This window comes from Leucoraja erinacea, chromosome 2 (genome assembly GCF_028641065.1).
Source record: "Leucoraja erinacea ecotype New England chromosome 2, Leri_hhj_1, whole genome shotgun sequence".
Classification (NCBI taxonomy): domain Eukaryota; kingdom Metazoa; phylum Chordata; class Chondrichthyes; order Rajiformes; family Rajidae; genus Leucoraja; species Leucoraja erinaceus.
The window spans coordinates 118,958,401-118,986,153 of record NC_073378.1 but is presented as its reverse complement, the minus strand read 5'-3'; the positions used below and the strand labels follow the sequence as shown (position 1 = coordinate 118,986,153).

General features: G+C 40.2%; 1 protein-coding gene across 2 annotated transcripts in view; it reads left to right on the top strand.

Moving 5' to 3' along the window:
- The first annotated feature begins 1,235 nt into the window (after nt 1-1,235).
- The window catches only part of esyt2b (extended synaptotagmin-like protein 2b), a 148,159-nt gene continuing 121,641 nt past the window's right edge, over nt 1,236-27,753 (top strand). Inside the window, exon 1 of one of the 2 annotated variants that reach the window (XM_055664564.1) lies at nt 1,236-1,687. In XM_055664564.1, coding sequence (XP_055520539.1) covers nt 1,301-1,687 — 387 coding nt within the window. In that variant the 5' untranslated portion in view covers nt 1,236-1,300. The remainder of the gene's footprint in view (nt 1,688-27,753) is intronic. The other variant, XM_055664573.1, reaches the window with a different exon arrangement.

The window sequence follows — 27,753 nt, the reverse complement described above, 5'->3', positions numbered from 1 at the left end:
CCTGGTCTGGTGATCGGCGGGTCGAATTTGCCCCCTGAAGTCGGGGCTCTGGAACTCCGGCCCGGCCAGGGAAAGGCGGATCCGTTCCCATACCCGAATTCCGAAGCTGACATCTTGGCCCCAGACCATCCGGTACTGTTCGACTCCTCGTGGAGGCCGTGACCTACGTTGGTCGGCAAAATGGATAATCCAACAAGGCTCTGGATCTAAGGTTGTGGGCTTATATACGGTGCCATCCATAATGTTTCGGACAAAGACCCATCATTTATTTATTTGCCTCTGTACGTTTTGGGTCGGGACCTTACTTCAGAGAGAAGCAGGTAATTCGGCCCGAAACGTTGCTTATTTCCTTCGCTCCATAGATGCTGCTGCACCCGCTGAGTTTCTCCAGCTTTTTTGTCTACCTTCGATTTTCCAGCATCTGCAGTTCCTTCTTGAACAATCCAGCACTTTGTGTCCTTTTGTATAAACCAGTATCTGCAGTACGTCGTTTCTACCAAAAGTCACAGAGCTCCATGATCTTTTGTTTCTACCTGTACTTGGTATCCCCGATGGAGACCAAAGATCTCAGAGCGAGCTCCGCTCTAAGATCTTTGATGGGGACATGGGGTGTGACGCGGTGCGTCGGGTGCGGGGATGGGACGTGAGGTGCATGGCGCAGGGTTTGACGCGGGGCGTCGGGCGCGGGAAAGCGGGGCTGGGCGGAGCGCAGGGTGTGACGCGGGGCGTCGGGCGTGGGAGGGCGGGGCGCAGGGTGTGACGCGAGGCGTCGGGTGCGGGGCGGGAGGGCGGGGCGCTGGGTGTGACGCGAGGCGTCGGGTGCGGGAGGGCGGGGCGCTGGGTGTGACGCGCGGGGCGTCGGGGCGTGGGAGGGCGGGGCGCAGGGTGTGACGTGGGGCGTCGGGTGCGGGAGGGCGGGGCGCTGAGTGTGACGCGGGGCGTCGGGTGCGGGAGGGCGGGGCGCAGGGTGTGACGCGTGCGGGCGTCGGGCGTGGGAGGGCGGGGCGCAGGGTGTGACGCGGTGCGTCGGGTGCGGGAGGGCGGGGCTGGGCGGCATCAACGACCGGCGAGGGGGAGGGGCTGGTGGGGGCGGCGCTGCTGCTGCTGCCGCTGCCGGGGAGGCGGCGGGATTGGGTGAGAGGAGCAGCCGCAGCCGCAGCGATCGGGAGCGGGAGGGAGAGGTGGAGGAGGAGGAGGAGGAAGAAGGGAAGAGGAGGGAGGGAGGGAGGAGGCGGCTCCTTTATAAACACGGCGAGGCTGACAGCGGCTCCAAATTCAACGGGGAGAGAGTAGGCCGGGAATGGAGGAGCAGTCGGCGGCGGCGCCGACCGCTGCTGCTGCTACTGCTGCTGCAGCGGCGGCGCCGATGGGCGGGCAGGGGGAGATCCACGGGCAGCGGAGAGCCAGCCTGGCCGAGGAGGAGCAGCTGCCGCCGCCGATGATCAGCGTGGACGTGGCCGGAGTCCTGGTGCAGTTCGTCAAGACTTTTGTGATCATCTTCCCGGTGTACGCTCTGGGCTACCTGGGGCTGAGCTTCAGCTGGGTGCTGATCGGGCTGGTCGTCTTCTTCTGGTGGCAGAGGAACCGGGGCAACAAGCGCTCTCGCTTGTACAGGGCGCTGTCATTCCTGGAGCACGAACACAAACCCGTGCAGGGTGACATCTCCAGCACTGACCTGCCGGCGTGGGTGCGTATGACCGACCGCCTCTTGTTCCTTTCCCCTTTACCCCCCCCCCCCCTTGTGTCTGTTGCCACAGAACTAAACACCAAACAAATTCGAGCCAACCATTCACTATTGCACCAAGAATGTTTCCACGTGGAATTATACAGTCAAAGTGTGGTTCGGTGGAGCCGTTAAGCTGTAGTGGTGGAGTTTCACAAATTAGGCTTTGCATCTGGTCGCTTTAACTTTGCATTAAGTGTCGTGCAGTTGTGCAACTGGGTGAATTCTGGTATAGTAGCTTAGACCACAAGAATCATGAAATGACTTCCACCACGCTGATGGTGCAAGGATGTTGTTGAGCGACTTATTTGTTTGCGTTTTTGTTTGTAAGCTATCGTGACCATCCTCATACGCTTCTATGTCAAGGGAAATAGGATTTCGTGTAGTTTATTGTACTTCGATACCTCGGTGTTTTGTGAACGAATATTATAGCACTCTTGATGCTTGATTCTGTTAATAGTAGTTGTTGTTATGACAGTTCGTTGGCAGGTTACATTTATTGATTAAAGTTGCCACCTTGGCATTCTGGTTAAAAAAAACTCGCTGATAAGCACAAAGCCTACACCAACAGGCTTGCAAAGTGTTGGAGTTGTCTACTTTAATTGGATGAGAATGTGGCATGGAATATTGCTCAATGAACCCGGCATTGTATGAAAAATATTAATGGAAAAATGCAATATGTTTGAAACTAGACTGGTGAAGTTTATTTAGGTTCAACCATACAGCACTGTGTCTTTTTTATTTCACAGACCATAGCTCTAGTAACGATGTGGAATACCACTATTTTAGCATTTGAAAAAGTAACACATAATGGACCTATTAATAGAGTTTAATTAAATGGGCAAAACAATATGGTCCAAAATTGGCGAAGGAACATTTTTTTTTAGGCTGGCAGAAACTTGTGTGGAAAAAAAATGAGGAATACTGAGCTTTTTGATATTTAGTCATGAGCTGCATTCACATGGCATCAATTTAAAATTTGCATTTGATACAGAAGTCATGTAGGAGATGTTGAGCAGTCTTCATTGCTCAGGTGGGTATGTGGGCAGAGATTGCAAATGAAATTTGACATTAAAAACAAGAGATTATGTAATTTAGCAGGATGAATGTGATGAGATTATAGAAATGCAATGGTCCAGTTTTAAAGTGCTGTCAGAACATGGGGATGTATTGCTGCTAATCCTTGAATGTGGCAAATTAGTTTTGAAAGCAGTTGGAAAAGTATAATAAATTTGCAACGTTATGACGGCACAGAGTGCAGAAGGAAGGATACTATGGTAAAAACTATGTAAATATCTAAGGTTACACAAAAAAGCTGGAGAAACTCAGCGGGTGCAGCAGCATCTATGGAGCGAAGGAAATAGGCAACGTTTCGGGGGGTTTCGGCCCGAAACGTTGCCTATTTCCTTCGCTCCATAGATGCTGCTGCACCCGCTGAGTTTCTCCAGCTTTTTTGTGTAACCTTCGATTCTCCAGCATCTGCAGTTCCCTCTTAAACACTATGTAAATATCTAGTTCAGGCCTTACTTGGAATATTGGGCATGATACGGTTCAGTAAGGTAGTATGTCTGTCAAGTTTTTAATAGATTGCAGAGAACATTGCTAGAATGCATAGCTTCATTTACAAGGGAAACTTAGATTGTTATTTTGAGAGCAGAGAAATTCAAGGTAGATTTGATTTAAAATATTTTGAAACCTTTAAAGATTTGATCTAGTGGAAAATAATCAACTTGCCAGAAGAGTTGTTAAACAAATACAAATAATGAATATAATTGTCCAATGAAGGACAAGGAATTTCACTCCACGCATGGTTATTACCTGGGATGCACAGCTTAAAGAGAGCAGATGTACAATTTTTAATTTTTTATAAGGACAGCTTTTAGAAAAGGGCAATAATACAGAGTAAATTCAATAAACAGAATACAACGTGGGAAACTGAGTCCCAATGAACTTGAAATGAGTGGGGGCAATAGGGTCCCAGTGCGCATGAAGGTTGAGTGGGAAACGGGGTCCCAATTAGCTGGAAGGGTGCGTGGGAAATGAGGCCCTGGTGAACCAGATGCCAGCTTTTCTGTACTTCTTTGCGTAGAAGTGTAGATACAAAATTAAATAGATCAAACCATATACCGATGACACCCCCGCCTACCCCCTCCTACATTAGTTGCATTCCTAGAAAATAGGTTTTATCACAATTTTCTGTAATGGCAGGCTACATCATCTGCAGACCTGTCAAGCAATGCGATTTGAAACGGGCACCTTTTGTGTTGATTTATTTTACACAAATTTTGTGAGAGCAAAATTCATCACATATCTCAAATTTATGGGTGGTGATTTGTGAATTCACTATTTTGAGTTGTTACCCTGGGTTTACAGTGCTGTTTAATATTTTATTGCTGTTGACTTTGGGCACATGATGTTTGGTCAAATATAGAATTAGGTTGTGCTTCCTTGATTAACTGGTCACAAGATTGGTAGTTTTAAAAACTGCTGCATTATTCAATCCATCCCTTCTTCAATTTGTCTTTGACTAAAATACTCTTAATATGTCAGTGCTATACTTAGCTACTTCAATACCCAAATAGCTGTTGAAAGGTTATCACCTGAAGTATTAACTCTCTTAATGTCAGAGTTGGAGCCTGGAAAATATGCTGAGAAGATTCACAAGGATGTTGTCAGTACTTGGGGGCCAAAGGAGGGGCTGTGCAGGCTAGGACCTTATTCCTTGACGCGCAGGAGGATGAGGGTTGATATTCTCTGTTTAATATCATGAGGAGAATAGATAGGTTGAATGCACAGAGTCTTTTACTCAAGAGAAGAGGAATCAAGAACTAGGGACCGTAGGTTTAATACGAGAGGGAGAAAATTTAATAGGAATCTGAGGGGCAACTTTTTCACATAGATATATGGATTGAGTTGCCTGAAGTGGTAGTTTAGCACAGCAACATTTAAAAGACATTTGGACAGATGCTTGGATAGGAGAGGTTTAGAGGGATATGGACCAAACACAGGCAGTTGAGACAAGTGTAGATGGAGCATCTTGGTCCCCATAGGCATGTTCGTCCGAAGGGCCTATTGCCGTGCTGTATACTCTGTGACTCACTACAGAAGCTGCTTCACTTGTTGAGTATTTCCAGCATTCTGTTTTTATTTCCTGTTCTTTCACCTCGTGCTCAGTTTTCCATAAACCTGAGATAGGTTGCTTGCATTCTCACCTACACTAAATCCTGTTAATCCATCACGTATGTCCTGACTAACACTTGGTCTTTGACCTGGCACAGATTCAAATTTATTAAAAAATTTTTTTTAAATGATCCTTGTTCCTCTCCTGCTCTTCCTTTCTTCACATTGTTCAGACATAGAAACATCAGAGATCTCCGAGCCCTGCTACTTTTAATCTATTGCAAATCCCTGATTTTAATTTCTCGGCTGCTGCGAAACATGCTTTTAAATGCTGAGGTTTAAACTCTCGATATTTCTCTATATTATAAATCTCTCTTTCCTCCACTCAGACTTTTTTTTAAAGAACCTACTGGTTTAAAAGGTGATCAATTATCTTGTGTTGCTCTGTAATATGATTGCTATATAGATGAACCAAAAAATAAAGGACACAGAATGAAAAATTGCTCTTACAAAGTTTGTGTTTATAAAAGAAAAACCCTCACAAAACACAGTTTAAAAAAGAAAAGCTTGCAATTCTTAATATATCACAGATGATATAGCTTCAAGTTACGGAAAATTATAGTATGGACAAATTTCCAGGTATACAAGGCTTGGGCCACCTTTCCCTCCTGTAACGCAGGGGTCGCCTGTATAGATAACAATGAGGGAAATTCAGAGGCTGCTCTTGTAAGGAGCGATTTCTTCTTGGTTCTTGGTTTCTTGGTCCTCCAAAATATTCCAAATGGAATTTAAACTGGAGGTGGTGGAATTCTTCAATTGTGGAGATGTTGAGTTTGAGTAACTGGTGGCATGGTTGTTGAATGTGGTTTGTCGACCATTTTACCACCTGCAGCATGTGATGATTGATTTAATAACTGGAGAAAGTTTGGAAGAAAAATAGATTTTGTATGTTTTGGCATGATGTGCTTTATTTTCTATTAAACAAGAACCAATTGTTAAGAGTGTTCTGTTGTCGTATGTCCTGAAACGGAACAATAACATTCTTACTTGCAGCAGCAAAACAGATATGTAAACGTAGTACTTTGTAAACACCATAATAAACAATAAAACATTCAGTATATAAAAAAACAAACAATAATAGTGCAAATCAAAAACAATGCCCTCCAAGTTGAATTAGTCGGATCATAGTTTAAGGTTGCAGGGTTTAATAGCCTGTTGGAGCATTGTTGGGGAGCATTGCCTGGATAAATATATTTTCACAGGTTATAGCTTCCATTTTGAATTTTAGCAAGTGAATAGCAGTCTTCACCCACCCACAGTATTTCTCACAGAAAATAATTGTGTCAATCAATATTATTTTCATTTATTTAAGAATCAATATTGAGATCATTTCAACATCTGGAATTGTGTCTGCCAGCTACAGTGAAATGCAGCACTGTCTATCAGAATTCAAAAAATGTGTTTGGAGGATACAAATGTTGGTAGCGATGCACAGTTGCCCATGAGGAATGATTCGAGAGGCAACCTCAATGATGATATGGAGTCTATGTGGGCCAGAACAGGAAAACATGACTAATTTAGTGATGGATTTTATGAGAGTCATAGACACCATTACTCATAAGCGTTTTTAAAATTCTACATTTATTTTATTAACTGGATATAAAGTCCTGAATTGCCATGGTTACCCAGTTAGTTGGAATTTCTAGAGGTTAGGGCAGTAGTATAAACACTTTGCTATCGCACTAAAAAAAAAACTACATAATCAAAGCTATTTTTCCTGCCTTTGCTTCTTAGAACCAAGATTGAGGTCACAAGATTGAGGCTGCTAATATACTGACCACTGCAAAGGTTTTGCATGAAGGCCTGTGCACAATTTTGTAAGGGACATATCTCTAAGCAAAATATTATATACAATTTTTTTCTCCCTGCTTTGTAACTATCATCAATGATTCAAAACTGAACTAATTAATCAGACACGGTATCTTGGTCCTTTAGTTAAAAATACCAAGAAATTATTGGGAGAGAATGGAAAAAAATAAAACAAATTTTGTATATGATGGAAAAAGGTGCCCAAATATTTCAGCGTGGTTAAACTGAAATTCACTGCTTTCCTTGAAGGTGATCTGTTTTTGTCTTCCCATGATGAACAGAAACATCAGATACATCTCTTTTAAGGCAGGAATAGTGTGGCAAATTACTGATAAAACTTTAGGTGCAATTTGTAATATTTAAAACTTTTGATTTACTATCTGGTATGTAGACGAAAATACAACTGTGTTCTACATTAACTCTGTTTTATAGCTTTCCACTTTTAAAAGGTATTGATTTATTGTTGTGTTTTGTTATATGGATGCCATTAAACTGGGTACTTGTTATTGTACTCAATTATTCAGTACATCAGTCTTGGCATTTGTTCATCTCTGGAAATGGCATCATGGCTGAGCAGTATCTTTATCTTCCTTTCCTTTATATATGGACAGACACATGGCTGGTGAAGCTTAACCTATGTGAAGTAGCCATTTTTGTTAGAAAGAATAATGAGAGCAACAAACTGATTTTTATGGGGCTGCAGGAAATGAGGTCTAGAGATTTGACTGCACATGCTTTGTGGTGGCTGGATGAGTTAAGAAGCTTATTAAATGTCTGTAAAATTCGTAGCCTTAAGTTATAAATCCATGACTTTGCAAACTTGCTAAGTAGCTGAAAGGTTAGTGATCGGAGGATCCATTTTTTTTTAAAGTTGTGGCCAAAAATAAAAATGTATTCTGAGGGGAGGAAAAAATAGTAACATAAGCTAAACACCAAGTGCTGTGGTGAGGCAGCATGTGTGAGGGAAATAGATGCATTGTGCCTAACCTGCTGAGTTGCTCCAGTACTTTGTATTTTGTACAATTCCAACATCTGCATTTACCAGTGGCATAAGCTACTATGTTTTGCACTTCCTGAAAGAGAGGCGGAAACAAAGTGATAATACCTTTCCAAAGTAAATTAAATAATAAATACAAATTATATGATTGTATTTTCAAGCACATTTTAAGAATCGGACAGTTATGCACAGATTGATGCCTAACTAACTATCTGGTGCCCACAGTGCATTCAGTAAGTATTTAGACCCCTCCACTTTTTCCACATTTTGTTACATTACAGCTTTATTTTAAAATTGATTAAATTCTTTTTTTTTATCATCAATCTACACACAATACCCCATAATAAAAAAAGCAGAGGAATAAAATGTGGAAAAAGTGAAGGGGTCTGGATACTTTCTGAATGCACTGTACTTGTCCCGAACAACCCTCACTTATATAGATAGATGTGCTGTCGAAAGCATTTTATCAGGATGCATCACAGACATGGCTTGGGAACAGTTCCATCCAAGACCACGAGAAATTGCAGAGAGTTGTGGACGCAGCCTAGACCATCACCTTCAAACAACCACCTTTCCATCTACAATTCACGCTGCATCGGCCAGGCCACCAGCATAATCAAGGACGAGCCTTATCCTGGTCACTCCCCCTTCTCCCCTCTAGCAAGCAAGAGACACAGACATGTAAAAACCTCCAAATTCTAGGACCGTTTCTTCCCAGCTGTAATTAGACAACGGAGCCATCTTATCACCAACTAGAGAGTAGTCATGACATACCGTCCACCTCATTGGAGACCCTTCGAACTATCGTTAATCGGATTTTCCTGGATTTTATCTTGCACTAAACGTTTTTTCTTTTAGTCTGTATCTGTACACTATTGATGACTTGATTGTAGTCAAGTATAGTCTTTCTGCTGATTGGATAGCACACAACAAAAAATCTTTTCACTGTACCTTGGCACACGTGACAATAATAAACTAAACTAAATTACTTAGCACGTGGCTATTTGGGGAATGGAAGGACATAGATCATTTGCAGGCAATAGGGATTAATTTGGCGTTATGTTGGCACTGACATTCTGGGTGGTAGGGCCTGCTCCTGTGCTGTACTGTTCTATATTTAATCTGTGCTTGTGTATACTCTCATTCTGTTTGTATTAAAATTTGCTGTCATATGATGTGGCTTTCATTTTGAACATTTGCAAGTACACCCAGAGTATATATTCTGTTCTTTTTCTCGCCTGAAAACTAAAGATTGATTGTCAAAAGCGCTATGACAGTACATTGAGACTAAATATTTGGTTGCTACAATTGAAACCTGACTGCAGCAGGGATTGTATATCTTAGGTTTTTGCATTTCAGGCTTGCAATGCTTGTGGAACTGCAGAGTAAACTTGTTGAAGTAATTATGGGTGGCCAGTGTAGTCCACTCTGTACAAAATAACTTTGAAAGCATTTGTGCAGCTGCAGGTAGAAGTAGAATATAAAACAAAAATAAATACAGCTTTAAGGCAGTTGGCTGCACGCAATTTTAATCAATTAATAATTCTAAATAGTTCCGCATTGTGCTGATTTCCAGAGGGAATATTTTTCCATTGTATGTGCTTTTCCAATTATGGGACGTCTCGTATTCACACGTGCAGCACAGTGGCATAGCGGTAGAGCTGCTGCTTTAGAACGCTGGAGATCAGGGTTGGATCCTGACTATGGGTGCTGTCTGTACAGAATTTGTATGTTCTCCCTGTGACCGCATGGGTTTTCTCTGGGTGCTCCGGTTTCCTCCTATGTTCTTGCTGTAAATTGCCCCCAGTGTGTAGGATTCAAAACTCGGATAACATAGAACTAGTGTACGGATGATCGTCTGTCAGCATGGACTCGGTGGGATGAAGGGTCTATTTCCACGCTGCATTTGTAACTAAACTTATAGATGGCATTTTTAATATTCTGTATCATTTTAAAATACAGGTTGGAAATGCTTTTTGCATTAGGAATTAAGACTCAAATTTTGAGGGCAACTGCCCTCATTATCATAGAGTAAATTACTGAGTGCAATTTGTAGAGTGCCTATGAGATGGTTTCTTAGAGCAATGTAGTCGAGCCTACCAGGGTAAAAGGCAATTCTAGATTTGGTATTGTGTAAGAACCAGATTTGATTCGGGAGCTTAAGGTAAAGGAACCACAAGGAGGTAGTGACCATCACATGAAAACATTCAATCTGCAATTTGAGAGAGAGAAGATGAAATCTGATATGTCCGTATTCCTGTTGAGCAAAGACATGAGGGAGAAGCTGGCTAAAGTTAATTTGAAAGTGACCGTAACAAGAACGACGGTGGATCAGCAATGGCAAGAATTTCTGGGAACAAATTGGAAGACGCAGGATATTTTCATTCCAAAGAGGAATAAAGATTCCAGGGGGAGAATGAGGCAACCATGGCTGACAAGGGAAGTCAAGACATTATAAAACTAAAAGAGAAGGCGTATAACATTGCAAAGATAAGTGGGAAGCTGGAGGACTGGGAAGATTTAAAAAACACACATACACACACACACACACACACACACACACACACACACACAGAAGATAACTAAAGGCAATACGGAATGAAAAGATGAAATAGGATATAAAAAATACAAAGGAGGATAGTAAATGTTTCTTCGGATATATAAAGAATAAGAAAGCAGCAAGAGTGGATGTTGGACACTGGAAAATGATCCTGGAGAAGTGATAACGGGGAATAAAGAAATGGCAGATGAAGAAGCAAGTCATCGACTTCAGAAAACAGGGTGGAGTGGTTTCACCAGTCTACAACAATAGTGCTGAAGTGGAAATGGTCGAGAGCTTTATGTGAAATGGTCGGCATAAAGATCATCAACAATTTGTCCTGATTATTCCTTATTTAACCTACTGCCAAGAAAGCACATGAATGTCACGACTTCCTTGGAAGACAAAGAAATTTCAGCATGTTTCAAATTATTTCTTGCCAGTTTTTATAACAGAATCAGACAAAGCTTCCCTTCAGAAAGCATCACTGCTTGGTTTGGCAACTGCTTTGCCCGAGACTGCAAGAAATTGCAGAGAGTTGTGGATGCAGCCTGGTCCATCACACAAACCAGTGTCCATCCTCCTCATAGGCTCTATCTACAGTTTGCACTGACTCTGGAAAAGCAACCAAGGTCCACTCTCATCCCAGGCATGCTGCCTCTTCATATGGGCATTTGATGCAAAGGCTTGTATGCACATACCACTAGATTCAAGGAGACCTTCTGCCCTGTTGCTATCAAACTCTCGAACGAACCTCCTATACGTTTAGGGCTGATATTCCTCCAATCGGTCTCATTGTGGCTCTTTCTTTTTACACTTTATTTGTTAGCTGTAACATTATATTCTGCATGGTTTGGTTCTGTTTGTGTATGGATTATTTACTTGGACAGCACATAAAACAACGTTTTTTGCTATATCTTGGTATACAAGTCAATATTAATAAACCTGAACCAGAATCTATCTATGCCCCTCATGGTATTATACATTTCTAAGATTATCCCTCGGTCAACCACGCAGCAAGGAATTGAGTCCCAGCCTGCCCAACCTCTTCCTGTAATTCCCATGAGTACGGATAACATTCTTGTCAATCTTTTCTGCACTGTTTGCAGGTTGATGGCATCTACCCAATAACCAAAACTGAACACAACCATCCCAGTGCAACCTCATCAACTTCTTGTCCTCCTGCAACTAAACATTTCAACTTTCGATACTCATTGCCCTGACTATTGAAAGCCAGGGTGCCAAAAGCAGCCTTCACCACCCTGTCTGCCTGTGTCACCACTTTCAGGGAACTATGTATCTGTACTCTTTGGTCTCTCCGTTCTACCATCTACTCAAGGTCCCTCCATTCACTGTGAAAGTCCTATGCTGGTTTGAATTCCCAAAATGTTATATGTCGCCCTTGTATAAATTAAATTCCATTAGCCATCCCTTGGCCCACTTGCCCAGCTGATCAAGATACCACTGTAATTTTTCATAAACAACCTCTGTCTATGATACCACCCACAGTTTACAACAGGGGACCTATAGTTTTGCTTATTAACAAAATAAGCTTATTGACAAAATAAGTTGGACTAATATTTCATAGTCATTCAGCACGGAAACAGGCCCTTCTGCCGAACTTGTCCATGCCGACCAAGATGCCCCAACTCAACTAGTCTCATTTGCCCACTCACGGCCTATATCTCTCTAAACCTTTCTTATCAATATTTCAATTTGTATAATTAAACTAATGTAATAGATCAAACATTGTATGTGTAGGGAGGAACTGCAGATGCTGGATTAAACTGAAGACTGACACAAAAAGAGTAACTCAGCGGAACAGGTAGCAACTCTGGAGAAAAGGAATAAGTGACGTTTCGCGTTGAGACCCTTCTACAGACCAACATTCAGACAGACCTTCAAATCAACCAATGTGTTTTTCAATGATTTAAGCAGTTGCGCATCTGTGTTGTCAGCCTATTTTTGCTGCCCTCCAACTATATGGCAGTGAATGCACCATGCATTGAAATGAATTACAATTTAGTTGGAAAAGATTGTATAATTTCTTGGAAGATAAGATAAACTCCTGGATAGATAATTTTCAGAAAGGGATTTCACTTTCTTTTGATCTTTTAACCTTCGTTGGTGATGTTGGATTAGAGAGAATTTATTGCAGCTGTCTGCTGAATCTGAACACCACACTGTTCTGCGGGTTTATTTTAGACACTGATTCTATGAGTTCACTAAAATAGAAGCTTTTTTTTATTTTGGGGACATTGTCAAAAGTACTTGCTTGGTCTGCGGACAAACTGATGCACACGGGGGTAACTGCTAATACTGACAAGACTTCTAATCCTTCCATGTGAAGTAAATGTCCCAGGAGATCACAACAAAACAATTAAATCTAGGATGGTCGAGATGCCCTCTGAAATGTATTTGTACCCCATTACAGGCTTGTGCAGTCTAATAATATAGTTGGTGGAAACTGCAGTGAAATGTGCCCTGGTATTTGTGTTGTTTTGAACATGTCAGCTGCAGTGCAGTGTTTGAGAGCTTCATGCAGAGTAATTAAATTTTTCATGTTATCTGGTTACTGGATGCAGAGATTTACATTGTTGGTGTCAGCAAGGTGACTGTGCGGGGTCTGGCAAGAACATCTGTTCTTGGAGCAATCGCCGCGCTTGAATGTGTTCACTGACGTTTCTAATTATGAAACAACAACAGTTCTCCAGCCAATTTCAGTACTGTAAATTCTAATTTAACAACCCTCCCTTTCATTTAGAAATGCCACAGTATGAAGGTGATCTCCTCTAAACTTATTGGGATAACTGAATGCAAATTGGCTTGTGCTTTTCTCTTATCCTTAGGATACGGCCACTTGTATGGAATTGCGATACGTTGGTTTGTTGTTCGCATGACTGTCCATTCTTAGTATATTGAACTTGAGTGCCAATGATTTAACAACAGCATCAAATGTGTGCACTGGGAATATGTGGATCATTATTAAGCACCGTGCTGAGATATGGATATATCCAACCTCCAGTCATGGGCGCACCTCCAAAAAAGATTTAATAGGTGGGAGCGTTGCTTCCTCTTGCTCCTTTGGTTTATTTATGATTCATTCTTTTACTTTGTTTCTATTTCTTTTCTTTCTCCCTCTCTCTTGCTCTCTTCCCCTCGTTCACTTACTCTCTCTCCCATACTTCATTCCTAACTGTCGCTGTATGTCGTTGTATATGCCAACTATGTTCTGTGTGCTGAAGCAAAGCAAGAATTTCATTGTCCTATACAGGGACACATGACAATAAACTCACTTGAACTTGAACTTGCAGGCAGAGTACCAAGGCAAATTCCTTGTATGTGAATACTTGGCCAATAAGCTTATTCATTCATGCTTGATTTATCTTAAGCAAAGGACAAACACAAAAGCACAGCGGGGCAGGCAGCATCTGTGGAGGGAATAGACAGACAACATTTCGGGTCAGGACTCTTTTTCAGACTGGGGATAGGTCCTGACCTGAAACATCATCTGTTCACGCTCTTTGCTGATACTGCTTGACCCTCTGAATTATTCAACACTTTTTTATTTTGATCTGGTGAAAGTCATGGGAAAAAGTAGTTCAATTTAGAGTACGTTCATAGGTAGACACAAAATGCTGGAGTAACTCGGAGAGACAGGCAGCATCTCTGGAGAGAAGGAATGGCTGACGTTTTGGGTCAAGACCCTTCTTCAGATTCCTTAAGAGTATGTTCAGCCAGTTGAATGCATGTGTTGCTGGAAGGAAACTGATTGTTCACAGCAAGTCCTTAAGGCAATACATACCAAATCGTATGCCTGTGAAAATTCAGTCTTAAAGGCGCATGACTGTTTCTTTTATTATTTGACTCTTCTGATTTTATTATCTCAAATGTACTGATTGTATTTGCTTTTGCAATTGCATTAAATAAAAAAAGTCATTGTAGATACTCAAATCCAATTTGTGCGTAGTTTGGCTATCATCTCATTTGGCAATGGAAACGGCTTCTTTGTCATTGTTACATCAAAGTTTTCCAAGATTTTTAACGCATCCTTAATTACTCTTTGGAAGAACAAACGCAAGCTCTCTAATCGCTGCAACTGTTGTACCCCGTGCCTGACGGCATCTGAGTAAACTTGTTCTCCAAGGATTTGATATCCTAACTAAAATGTAGTGTCCAGAAATGAACATATTACTCCAGTGGGCAAATTCCGTTACATTGTTAATCAGGCTTAAATTAGGTGTTTTTTTTTTAAATCTTGAATGTTTGGAAAGTGGGTAAGATCCAGTAAGCAGTTATGTTTTAAGAATCTGCTGATAGTAAACAGACATTAAATTTTACAGCACCGTAAATTTTGTGATCACCATAACCCCCCCCTGTTTTAGGCACTGTTCTTCTGAGAGTTTTCTTGTTAATTTATCCAATGAAGAATTTGTGATCTTGCACAAACCAAATCATGTCCTGATAACATGATCACTTTTGTCTGCTTTCAGCTGAAGCTTTTTAACAGAACATAGAATGTGGAAAAATGCAGCATTGGAACAGGCCCTTCAGCCCACTATGCCTGTGTCAGCCATGATGCCAGTATAAGAAAGTAGCATCTGCTTGCACATGCTTCACATTACTTAATTCCCTGCCTGTTCATTTGACTGTCTAAATGCCTCTAGTGTTGCCATTGTATCTGCCTCTACCACCTCCCCTGGCATAGCACATACCAGGCACACTGAGAAAAAAACATTGTTGTCTTGCCAATATGCTTTCACCCACTCACTTTAAAGCTATGCACTCTCGTATTTGACATTTCCATCCTAATAAAAATAATCTATTTACTTGAACTGCCTCTCATAATTTTATAAACTTCTATTGGATCGCCTCCGATGCTCCAGGAAAAAGTGATTCAAATTTGTCTAACCTCTTCTAGCTAATACATTCCAATCCAGGAGGTACCTCTTTTGCACCCTCTCGAAAACCTCCACAGCCTTCCTATATTGTGGTGATCAGAAGAACTGCACACAATACTCCAAATGTGGGGAGACCAAAGTTTGATGAAGCTGCCACCTCCAAGAGCTAATGGCAGAGTTTTTAATATTCTCAGTTTAGAAAACTAACTGTTATTTCACTATCTGATCCAAGGCTGTAACTTTTGGTGTTATTATTTTTTACTTCAGCACAACCTGTTAATGACAATTGATTATTATTTTTTTATTTTTTTTTATTTTTTATTTTTAGAATGCAGTTGTTAATCATTCGCTTGCATTCATTTTCAAACATTATCATGTTGATAAAGTTGATTGCTGCCAAGCCTCCAGCTATCACTTTTACAACTAGAGATTTGATACCGAGCACTTCCATAAAACCCTTTTATGTATCTTAGTTATCCCAGCTATTCAACACTTTTTTAGTACAATTACTGTGAAATTTATGCTCCGAACAGCTAAATTGCATTTAGAAAAGTCCCGCGATTACTAATAAGAAAGAAGTGACCCATTAATCTGTTTGATAATGTCATTTGAGAAATTATTGGCATAAATTGATATCGAACTTTGAGAAGTTTAAGGACTTTAAGGATTTGAAAAACATATTTTGCCTGAAGTGTGCACCCATTTTTGATTGAATTGAGTGAAAGTCAAAAAAATATTTCCACTTAATCGGACATCAGAATGTAGAATGCTTTAACACAGGAGGGCTATTGATGCAGAAACTGTGACCATTCAAATCAGATTGAGCGCCTGTAATAAAATATAAAAATAATTAGGTTTAAGGGAAATAGAACTCTAACTGCAATACAAGGCATTGTGGTGATGAAAGAGCAGATAAAATCTTATGATCTTGGTAATAATGCTACTGTTCATACTTGACATGATAACATTGCACATAGATTTATAAATTAATTTCTGTTTTATTGCCTTTTTTAACATCTTCCAGAAAAAAAATCCAAATGCATCATGTACGTTGGATTATATTAAAATGCTGTCACCATTGTTTCCTGGATGAGCAATGAAAACTCTAGAATTGTTCGTTTATTGTTATTTTACCTTCATATAGCATATTTCTCTTGTGTGCATATATGAATCTTTTAAGAACCATATATTATCAGTGCAGATAGACACAAAATGCTGGAGTAAGTTAGTGGGACAGGCAGCATCTCTGGAAAGCAGGAATGGGTGGCGTTTTTGGGTCGAGACCCTTCTTCAGCCTGAGAGCCAGGGGAGTGGGCGGTACCGAGATAAAATGTAGTCGGAGACAGTAAGACTGTCCGGAGAAGGGAGAGGGTGGAGGGAGAAAGAAAGCAAGGGCTACTTGAAGTTAGAGAAGTCAATCTTCATACCGCTGGGGTATAAACTACCCAAATGAAATTGGAGGTACTCTTCCTCCTGCACTGGGCCTCACTCTGACAATGGAGGAGGCCCAGGACAGAAAGGGCAGTGTGGGATGGGGAGTGTTGAGCAACCGAGAGATCAGGTAGGTTTAGGCGAAATGAGCGGAGGTGTTCACCGAAACGATCAACGAGCCTGCGCTTGGTCTCGCCGATATACAGGAGTCCTCCACACCTGGAACACAGTAGATGAGGTTGGAGGAGGTGCAAGTGAACCCCTGCCTCGCCTGAAAAGACTGTCAGGGGTCCTTGGATGGAGTCGAGGGGGGAGGTATAGGGACAGGTGTTATATCTCCTGCGATTGCAGCAGAAAGTACCTGGGGAGGGGGTGGTTTGGGTGGGAAGAGATGAGTTGAACAGGGAGTCGTGGAGGGAACCGTCTGCGGAAAGTAGAAGGAGGTGGAGATGGGAAGATGTGGCTGGTAGTGGGATCCCGTTGGAGGTGGCAAAAATGTCGGAGGATTTTGTATGGTTGCAGTTAAACATTGATCTTCAATAAACCTTGACTGGAATTCTGTTGGAGAACGAATCACAATCTGCTCTCAGACTAATAATTTGCTCCCTTAGAGTTTAGGAAATAGAAGTCAGCGTAATCTTTTTTTGGTTAGAACACAGAGCTGGAGTAACCTAGAGGGTCAGGCAGCTTCTCTGGAGGACATGGATTGGTGACGTTTTGGGTTGGGCCCCTTCACTCTGACCCACTGAGTTACTCCAGCACTCTACAGTGTCAGCCCAGTATCTGTAGTTCCTTGTGTCTTAATTTATTAAAGATTTTATAGCAGCGCATTTGGAAAGCAGTGACAGGATCGGTCAAAGTCAGCAAAGATTTATGATGGGGAAATCATGCTCGACTAATCGTCTGGAATTTTTTGAGGATGTAACAAGTAGAATGGATGAGGGAGAGCCAGTGGATGTAGTGCATCTGGACTTTCAAAAAGCCTTTGACAAGGTCCCACACAAGAGATTAGGGTGCAAAATTAGAGCACATGGTATTGGGGGTAGGGTATTGGGCAGACAGGAAGCAAATAGTAGGAATTAATGGGTCCTTTTCAGAATGGCAGGCAGTGAATAGTGGGGTGCCGCAAAGCTCAGTTGTGTGAAATATAGTTATTTCAATATATATTAATGATTTAGACAAGGGAATTAAATGCGACATATTCAAATTTGCGGATGACACAAACCTGCGTGGCAATGTGAGCTGCGATGAGGATACTCTGAGGCTGCAGGGTGGCTTGGATAGGTTGGGTGAGTGGGCAGATGCATGGCAGGTGCAGTATAATGTGGATAAATGTGAGGTTATTCACTGTGGTAGCAAGAACAGGAAGGCAGATTATTATCTGAATGGTGTCAGATTAGGAAAAAGGGAAGTGCAACGAGACCTGGGTCTCCTTGTACATCAGTCACTGAAAGTAAGCATACAGGTACAGCAGGCACTGAAGAAAGCTAATGTTGGCCTTCATTACGAGAGGATTTGAGTTTAGGAACAAGGAGGTCCTACTGCAGTTGTGCAGAGCCCTAGTGAGACTGCACATGGAGCATTGTGTGCAATTCTGGTCTCCTAATTCGAGGAAGGGCATTATTGCTATTGAAGCAGTGCAGCATGGGTTCACCAGGTTAATTCCCAGGGTGGCGGGACTGACATATAACAAAAGAATGTGTCGACTGGGCTTGTATTCACTGGAATTTAGAAGGATGAGAGGATATTTTATAGAAACATATAACATTTTTGGACAAGATTGGACAGGCTAGATGTAGGAAAAATGTTCCCGATGTTGGGGAAGTCCAGAGCCAAGGGTTACAGTTTAAGAATAAGGGGTAGGTTATTTAGGACTGAGATGAGGAAAATAAAATTCACCCAGAGAGTTGTGAATCTGTGGAATGCTCTGCAACAGAAGGCAGTGGAGGCCAATTCAATCGATGTTTTCAAGAGAGAGTTAAATTTGGTTCCTAGGGTTAAGTAATCAACAGATATGGGGGGGAAAAAGCAGGAACAGGGTTCTGATTTTAGATGATCAGCCATGATCATATTGAATGGTGGTGCTGGCTCGAAGATCCCGAATAGCCTACTCCTGCACCTATTTTTCTATGTTTCTAATTTTATTCCTCCACTGCAAAATCCTCTCGGGAAATTCTCTTTCTCTCGCCGGACCCACTTAGTTACTCCAGCACTTTGCGTCCTACAAGGATTCTGCAGTTCCTTATGTAGTCCATCCTGATGCCTGCTCTACCATTTATTCAGATCATGGCTGATTGCCTCAGCACCACTTTCCTGCGATAATCCTAAATCCCTTACTCATCTCTGAAAATTCTACCTATTGCTGCCCTGAAGAAGCTCAATGACTGAGCCTTTTAGATAGTGACTTCCAAAGATTGATCTCCCTTTGTGTTTGGGGCTATCTTGCGTCTGCACTGAACAGCTGGCCACTGGCGCTTTTGAGTAGTAATTGATGGCGTGTTTTATTTTATCTATTTTACATATATTTGGGATTGGACAAGGGTATATTTAAGGTAAATATGCTTTAAGCAGCTTTTAAAGTACTTGGGCTATTGAAAACTGCAAGGAATTTGCAGCGGAAGTGTATGTTGTTATGGCAGCCTGTTGATCTTTATTTTGTACAGTACAAAGTTGTCAAATTTATATACATAGAACATTACAGCATAGGAACAGGCCTTTTAGTTCTTGATGACTGTATTGAACATGATGCCAAGTTAAACTAATCTCTTCTGCCTGCCCATAATCCATATCCCTCCATTCCTTGCATATTCAAGAGCCAAGAGTGTTTACTTGCCAAATGCACCAGGAATAGAACAAAGAACAGCAGGGAATAGAACAGCAGTTTTACAGGCACAATAAATGCAACAATACAACAAATGTACAATAAATCAACAATTATTCTGGGTACACCAGTCGATTATTGTAGAACCAAAATATGCAATGCAATCTTCGTAGTACAAAGTACATAGTAATTTGGTGCCGAGGTATGTTGTGGTTAGGGTTATGCAGGGCAGTGCAAGAGCCTGATGATAGATGGGAAGATGCTGTTCTTGAACTTGGAGGAACCTGGAGGCCCTCCTGCAGGACCTATACACCAGGAGGTGCAGATCCAGAGCTAGCAACATTATGGGGGACCCTTACCACCCCAGCAACGGACTGTTCCAGCTGCTACGATCAGGCAAATGCCTCCGCTGTCATGCTGTGAAAACAGAGAGGATGAGACTGAGTTACTTCCCAAAGGCCATCAGGACTGTAAACTCTTATCTCACCAGGGACTAATTTACTGTTGTGTTGTGTCTTTTGTAAAAAATTATTTTCTTTTTTGTTTAATTAAAAAAAATATATATTTTATTTTATTAGAAGTAAGTACAGTCATATGGCACCAAAGTGCGTAATATATATTTTCATAATACATTTTATGTACAACTTTTTTTTTTTGTTACATTGAAAAAAGATTAGAATAAGAAAAAGAAGTTAGATAGTAAAGGATAGAAAGATGTGAAATATATAGTGTGTGAAGAAAGAAAACGAGTAAATGAAGAAAGTTGAGAGAGAAAATAGAGAAAAGAAAATAAAATAAAAAAGAAAAGGAGATCGTTATTTATAATCTTGACCAACCCTCGTCCAGTCCTGAAACAGTTATTTTTTACAATTGTGTTGCACCATATGATTAAAAAAAAACGACGAATGGAGACCAACTCGTTATGAATTAGGAGGAATCGCATTTCCTCAAGATGAGCGGTGTCCAACATACTTGCAATCCACATTTTAAGCATTGGTATTGATGTACCCTTCCAAAATTTAAGTATTAATTTTTTTGCTATTATTAAACCATAGTTAAGGAATAGATTTTGAGATGTGTTCAATTTATTCCCATCTTCCATTACACCAAATATAATCATTTCCGTGTTGGGTTCCATTCTTGTCTTGAATAATTTTGTAAATATTTCATTCCAAAATCTATAAAGTTTTATGCAGGAAACTAAGGAGTGTGTTATAGTTGCCTTTTGGGCTATACATTTATCACAAGTGGCGGATATATTTGGATAAAATTTGTTCAATCTTGTTTTTGAATAATATAATCTATGTACAATTTTAAATTGAATTAGATTATGTCTTACATTAATTGAACATTTGTGAATATATATCAGGTATTTTTCCCATTTAACCTTCGTAATTTTTATCCTTAGTTCCCGTTCCCACTTATCTAAGTACCTCTGTCGATGGTAGGTCTATATTTAGAATACTATTGTATAAATATGATATTAATTTTTGTGAGTCAGCTTCAATATTCATTGCTTCTTCCAATAAGTCAGGAGTTACTTTTTGATATCTTTGTATATATTTTTTCACGAAATCCGCAAATCTGAAGATTTAAAATATTGGTTGTTTTTCAATTTAAAATTTAATTGTAGTTGTTGGAATGATAGTAGGTTTCCTATTTCGTACATATCCCCGATCCTTCTAATTCCGAGACTTTCCCATTGGTTATATGTCTTATCAATAAGAGATGGTTTAAATAAAGGGTTATTTGCTTTTGGCATTAACAGTGATAGATTTATTAATTTTAAAGATAATTTTATTTGTTTCCAAATTCTTATTGTACCATATATAATTGGGTTCTTCTTATATATTGTGTTATTCAGTTTTTTGGGGGAGAAGAGGATCGTTCCTATATTACAAGGATGGCAATCCTCCCTCTCCGTTTTTATCCATTCTGTCTGTTGGGTAGAACTATCCAACCAATAAATCATATTCTTAATATGCACTGCCCAGTAATAATACATAAAATTCGGAAGTGAAAGTCCCCCGACCTCTTTTGGTTTACATAAGTGTTTTTTTTGTGATTCTATGTGATCTATAGTTCCAAATATAATTAGTAATATTAGAGTCTAATTTAAAAAAAAGATATTTTGGTATATATACCGGTATAGACTGAAATAGGTATAGTAATTGTGGTAGGAAGATCATTTTTATTGCATATATTCTACCTAATAATGATAAGGGAAGTGTTTTCCAAAATTTAATCAGCGTATTAAGTTTATTTAATAAAGGTATGAAATTAGCGTTAAATAATGCTTTATATTTTCTAGTAATCTGAATACCCAAATACCTGTATTTAAATTTTTCTGTTGCGATTTTAAAGGGGAACTTCAATAAGTGTGTAGGTTCTTGAGGTTTTAATGTCATGATTTCACTTTTATTCCAGTTTATTCTATATCCAGAAAAAGACCCAAATTCCTCTATTAAGTTTAATAAATTTGGTATGCTCGTTTGTGACTTTGTAATATATAAAAGTATATCGTCTGCATATAATGAGATTTTATTCTTTGAGTCCCTGGTATTATAGCCCTGAATATTCGGATGAATATTATTATTTTCTAACATGTAAATACTGATTCTGTTCTATTCTGTTCGGTAGTTTTTGCACAATCCGCAGGCATTGCCACTTTCAATTCACTGCACATCTTGTATGTGTGTGTGACAATAAAAGTTGACTTGACTTGGTTCTCCGACACATGTACTGACTTCCCAATGCTAGCAGTGAGATGAAAATGTCAATAGGGTGGTTTGGGTTTTTCCTATGAGCTGACTTGTCAAGACAGCACTTCTATACATCCCTTTGGTGGTGAGATGAATATCCCTGATGGACTGGGTAATGTCCACCACTTTCTGCAGCCTCCTTTGTTCTTGACTGTTTGAATGACCAAATCGGACCATGATGCAACCAGTCTATCTATATGATTAAAACTCTTTCTCACTCTGCTCTGCTTTTTCCTATCTTCTTCCAAACGCTAGGCCACAGCCTTTCCATTTTCACATATTCTACTCACATTTTTCCCGTCGAAGCGATAAACATCTTCACGTCGCATTTCGACTTTGCCCCTCTTCCTCTCTGCCCCCCTCCCTCTGACATTTTCGCCACCTCCAACGAGATCCCACCACTAGCCACATCTTCCCATATCCACCCCTTTCCGTTTTCTACAGAGACCATTCCCTCCACGGCTCCCTAGTTAATTCATCCCTTCCCACCCAAACCATCCCCACCCCGGGTATTTTTCCCTGCATCCCCAAGAGATGCAACACCTGCCCCTAGAAGGGAAAATGCCACTCACTTCAAGGGACAATGTGGGATAAATGATGGTGTAGCTACTGATGACTGCACCTTGTGAGTGATATTTGAATGCAGCTGTGTGCTAGCAACAACTTATTAATAACTGGAGCCTAATTGGCAACAAGAAATTGAATTTCGGACAGATAATTGGGAGAACACCTTGTTAGCTTTCATTTTCTGTGTTCACTGACTGATGATGTATCACCATTCTTGCTTTTAATACAGAGGACATTTTATATTTTTCAGTGGGATTTCATCAAATACTTTCACAGTGCGTATGTAATCTATAATACTTTTTACACTTAGTATATGGATATTAAGGGAATCAAGAGTTAGGAGATGAGAACAGGAAAGTGAGTCTAAAGTTCTCGATCAGGCATGATCTTACTGAATGGCAGAACAGACGGATGAAGGTGAATGCTGTACATTTTCTACTTCATACATTCTACTTTACTAAACCAATAAAGTTAGTCAGAGATCACTGATCCTATCACTCATCAGTCTCAATTTTCTTTAAAAAAACTTCATTTATCTTGTCCATAATTATGTCTCCAGCAATTTCGTGCGATTTGAGAGAACCAAGTTTTTCAAAATAATTTTTGGGTTGTTTTCAGTGATAATGTAATAACTGGGTTTTAAATGACCTATTCGTTGGTTTGTGGTTATAATTTGGTCTCTCTGCTTTGCAGCAATTTGCATGTAAAACATATTGCTGAAAAGCTGAACATCATACTGTGCAATTGTATTGTAATTGATACCATGTTTCACTGTAACTAATTTTAAAATTACGATGCTGTGTAAACAAAAGTATCACATCCGTGTATGTTTAATGGAGTGGAAATAGGAAGATCATTGTTTTCCGTCAATGGTGGTCTCTGGATTTTGGGAAAGTTTAAACGTAACATTCTTTTGGACTCCATTACCAACTCCTTAAAGTGTCTGCTGATTTTGTTTTTAAATCTGTTAAGTCAAGTGAAATGGTGCAAAAAAGATTTATGGGTGTTACTGTGTCTGGAAGGTTTTGGTTATAAAGAGTGACTGGATAGGCTGGGACTTTGTCCCCTGCAACATGAGATGACCGAGGAGGTTTGTAAAATCTTGAGGGGCATCGACAAGGTGAATGGCCACAGTCTTTTACCCCTGGGTCGGACAGTCTAAAACTAGGGGGCATAAGTTGAAGGTGAGATTTAAATGAGAAATGAGGGGCAACTGTTTCATACAGAATTATGCACATATGGAAGGAGCTGCCAGAGGAAGTGGTAGAGGTGAGTATAATTACAACATTTAAAAGACACGGAATCGATGCACTGTATGTATTTGAAGGGTTTGGAGGGAAATGGGCCAGGCACAGAGACTAGCTTAATTGGGCACTTGACCAGTATGGACAAGTTGGGCTGAAGGACATGGAAACATAGAAACATAGAAAATAGGTGCAGGAGTAGGCCATTCGGCCCTTCGAGCCTGCACCGCCATTCAATAAGATCATGGCTGATCATCCAACTCGGTATCCTGTACCTGCCTTCTCTCCATGCCACAAGGGCCCCTTATCCTTAAACTGTGACCCCTTGTTCTGGACTTCCCCAACATCGGGAACAATCTTCCTGCATCTAGCCTGTCCAACCCCTTAAGACCTGTTTCAATACTGTACAGCTTTAAGAGTTTCTTTTTTTTTTTATTATTTTTTATTTTTATTAGAAGTACGGTAAATTACAATTCTACACAACACGTATATCTTGATACATTTTTTGTACCGCTTCATTTTTTTTTTTTTTTAGAGCTTTAAGAAAAAGGTAGAAGTTAGGAAAGTAAAGAAAGTGCAAGAGAATCGTGCAGTGCAAGAGTGTAAGGAAAAGAAAGCCCCTTAGGAAAGAAGTTAGAGAAGGAAGTAAAGTGAGAAAATAGACCCTAGAAAAGAGAGAAAGAGAAAGTAGAAACAATCGCTCTATTATAACATTAAACTCCGCAGAAAGGGGACTACCAACCAAGTCTGTTTTTGTTATTTTACCTCCCGTTACCAGGTCCTGATTCCGCTTATTTATATATTTGTTTTTTTTTTTTAGATTACTATTGCACCTCATACTTGTAATAGGTCCAGAAACATAGACCACGTCTTTTGAAATTGGTCTGCTTTACCTGCTAGGAGGAATCTCATCTCTTCCAGGTGTAATGTTTCAAACATATTTGATATCCACATTTTTATTGTTGGTGTTGGCGCATTTTTCCAGAATTTAAGAGTTTCTGACGGATAATTTCATGTTATAATCAGTTACATAGATTGAAATGACTGCATACATTGTAAATTTGGAAAATGCATGCAGAAATTCTTTGGAGTTAGCCCCTTTCTACATGTAGAGTGAATAACTCAATTTGTTTTGCTTAGATGTTAATTCTGCAATCCTTTTCTCATTGTTACCAAAGATCCTTTTTTTACCAAAGATAGACACAAAATGCTGGAGTAACTCAGCAGGACAGGAAGCATCGCTGGAGAAAAGGAATGGATGACATTTCGGGTTGAGACCCTTCTTTAGACTGATCAGTCTGAAGAAGGGTCTCGACCCGAAACGTCACCCATTCATTTTCTCCAGCGATGCTGCCTGTCCTGTTGAGTCACTCCAGCATTTTGTGTCTATCTTCGGTTTAAACCAGCATCTGTAGTTCCTTCCTGCACATACTCCTTTCTTTACCAAGTTCTGCTCCGAATGTAGTATCCTGAATCACCCAAGAGCCTCGCCTTCTGCGGGTCTTGTGATTCAATCATTCTATTAAACTATTTTGTTTTCGAAAGTCGGCTCCTCCTTCTGGTTTAGACTCAACAAATATGTCAGGAGCATGTTTCTGAGCTCATTGTGGTCTTTGAACATTATTGCCCACATGATTTTGCTTCCTGTTTAGTTCGGTGCAGACGGAAGCTATTTTTAATTGTTGTATGCGGTAAAATTCTTCAGAATCTTTTTTTTTAAATTCTGAGATCCTCTTGTTTCTGCCCTCTCAGAAATGATCACTGACTTGATTGATGGTGTATACATATTCCAGTTTTCATGGAGCTGCTGAAATCACTGGAGTAATAGAAAAAAAATCATATGTGGTTAAAGTGCACATTGTCAGATTTTAATAAAGGCCATTTTTATACATTTTTGTTTTACCATGTACAAATTACAGCAGCGTTTATACGTAGTCCCCCCATTTCAGAGCACCATAATGTTTGGGACACAGCAATGTTGTGTAAATGTTTAGTATTTTGTTGCATATCCTTTGCAGGCAATGACTGTTTGAAGTCCGTGATTCATGGACATCACCAGTTGCTGGGTGTCTTCTCTGGTGATGCTCTGCCAGGCCTGTATTGCAGCCATCTTTAACTTATGCTTGTTTTGGGGGCTAGTCCCTTTCAGTTTTCTCTTCAGCATATAAAAGGCATGCTCAATTGGGTTCAGATCGGGTGATTGACTTGGCCACTCAAGAATTGACCATTTTCTAGCTTTGAAAAACTCCTTTATTGCTTTAGCAGCATGTTTGGAATCTGTCTTGCTGTAGAATGAACCGCCGGCCAATGAGTTTTGAGGCATTTGTTTGAACTTGAGCGGATAGGGTGTGTCTATACACTTCAGAATTAATTAAACTACTACCATCAGCAGTTTTATCATCAGTGAAGATAAGCGAGCCAGTACCTTCAGCAGCCATACATGCCCAGGCCATAACCGTGTTTCACAGATGAGGTGGTATGCTTTGGATCTTGGGCAGTTTTTTTCTCTCCTCCCTACTTTGCTCTTGCCATCACTCTGATATAAGTTAATCTTCATCTCATCTGTCCACAAGACCCTTTTCCAGAACTGTGGTTGCTCTTTTAAGTACTTCTTGGCAAACTATAACCTGGCCATCCTATTTTTGCGGTCAACCAGTGGTTTGCATCTTGCAGTGTAGCCTCTGTATTTCTGTTCATGAAGTTTTCTGAGGACAGTTGTCATTGACAAATCCACACTCATGAAGAGTGTTTCTGATCTGTCCGACAGGTGTTTGTTTTTTTTTCTTTATTATGGAGATAATTCTTCTGTCACCAGCTGTGGAGGTCTTCCTTGGCCTGCCAGTCCCTTTGCGATTAGTAAACTCACCAGTGCTCTCTTTCTTCTTAATGATGTTCCAAACAGTTGATTTTGGTAAGCCGAAGGTTTGGCTGATGTCTCTAACATTTTTATTCTTGTTTCTCAGTCTCATAATGACTTTGTTGACGCATCGGCACAACTTGATAAACAGCAATAAAAATTCCCACAGGTGATGGAAAGACAAGGTGCTGAGAGCTCTCTTATACCTACATTAAGGAGGCAATTAAACACACCTGAGCAATTACGCTTGTGAAGCCATGTGGAACATTATGGTGCCCTGTAATTTCTACATGGTGAAACCAAAATGTATAAAAAATATCCTTTCATAAAATATGACAATGTGCACTTAAACCGCATGTTTAATTATAAATCTCAAATTGTGGAGCACAGAGGCAAATAAATAAATGATGGGTCTTTGCCCCAAACATTATGGAGGGCATTGTACATTGAATAGTGTCAAAGTGATGCTGTTGTTTCGATCACCATTTGGTGTAGTTTCTTGTCACTTATTCTGTTCTGGAACATCTTAAAACCAGAACCCCCAAAATTTTATTTGTGCTACATCTACAGTATTCCAGTTTGGTTTTCTGAGTCTGTATAAGGAAGATAATTTCCTTAGGAGTCATAAAATGTCACATCTGATCTGGTTTTTTTCCCTTTATGCCTTTTAATGGCTTGTTTTCCATGCGTATCATGCAATGCTTCAGCACTGATTTTTTTTTTAGGGTACTATGTAATTTCCTTTTAAAAATAATTTATGCTCTCAATGGGCATGCAACTTGTGTGTCAACTTGCGCTTACTCCAATATACCTTTCAACAAATATAAATGCCATGGTGGGGCTTTTCAAATCCTTGCCTTCCTATGGAAGGCTTCCTATGGACAGTTTCTTATCTTTAAGAAGAAACGCTTCCACAAAATTA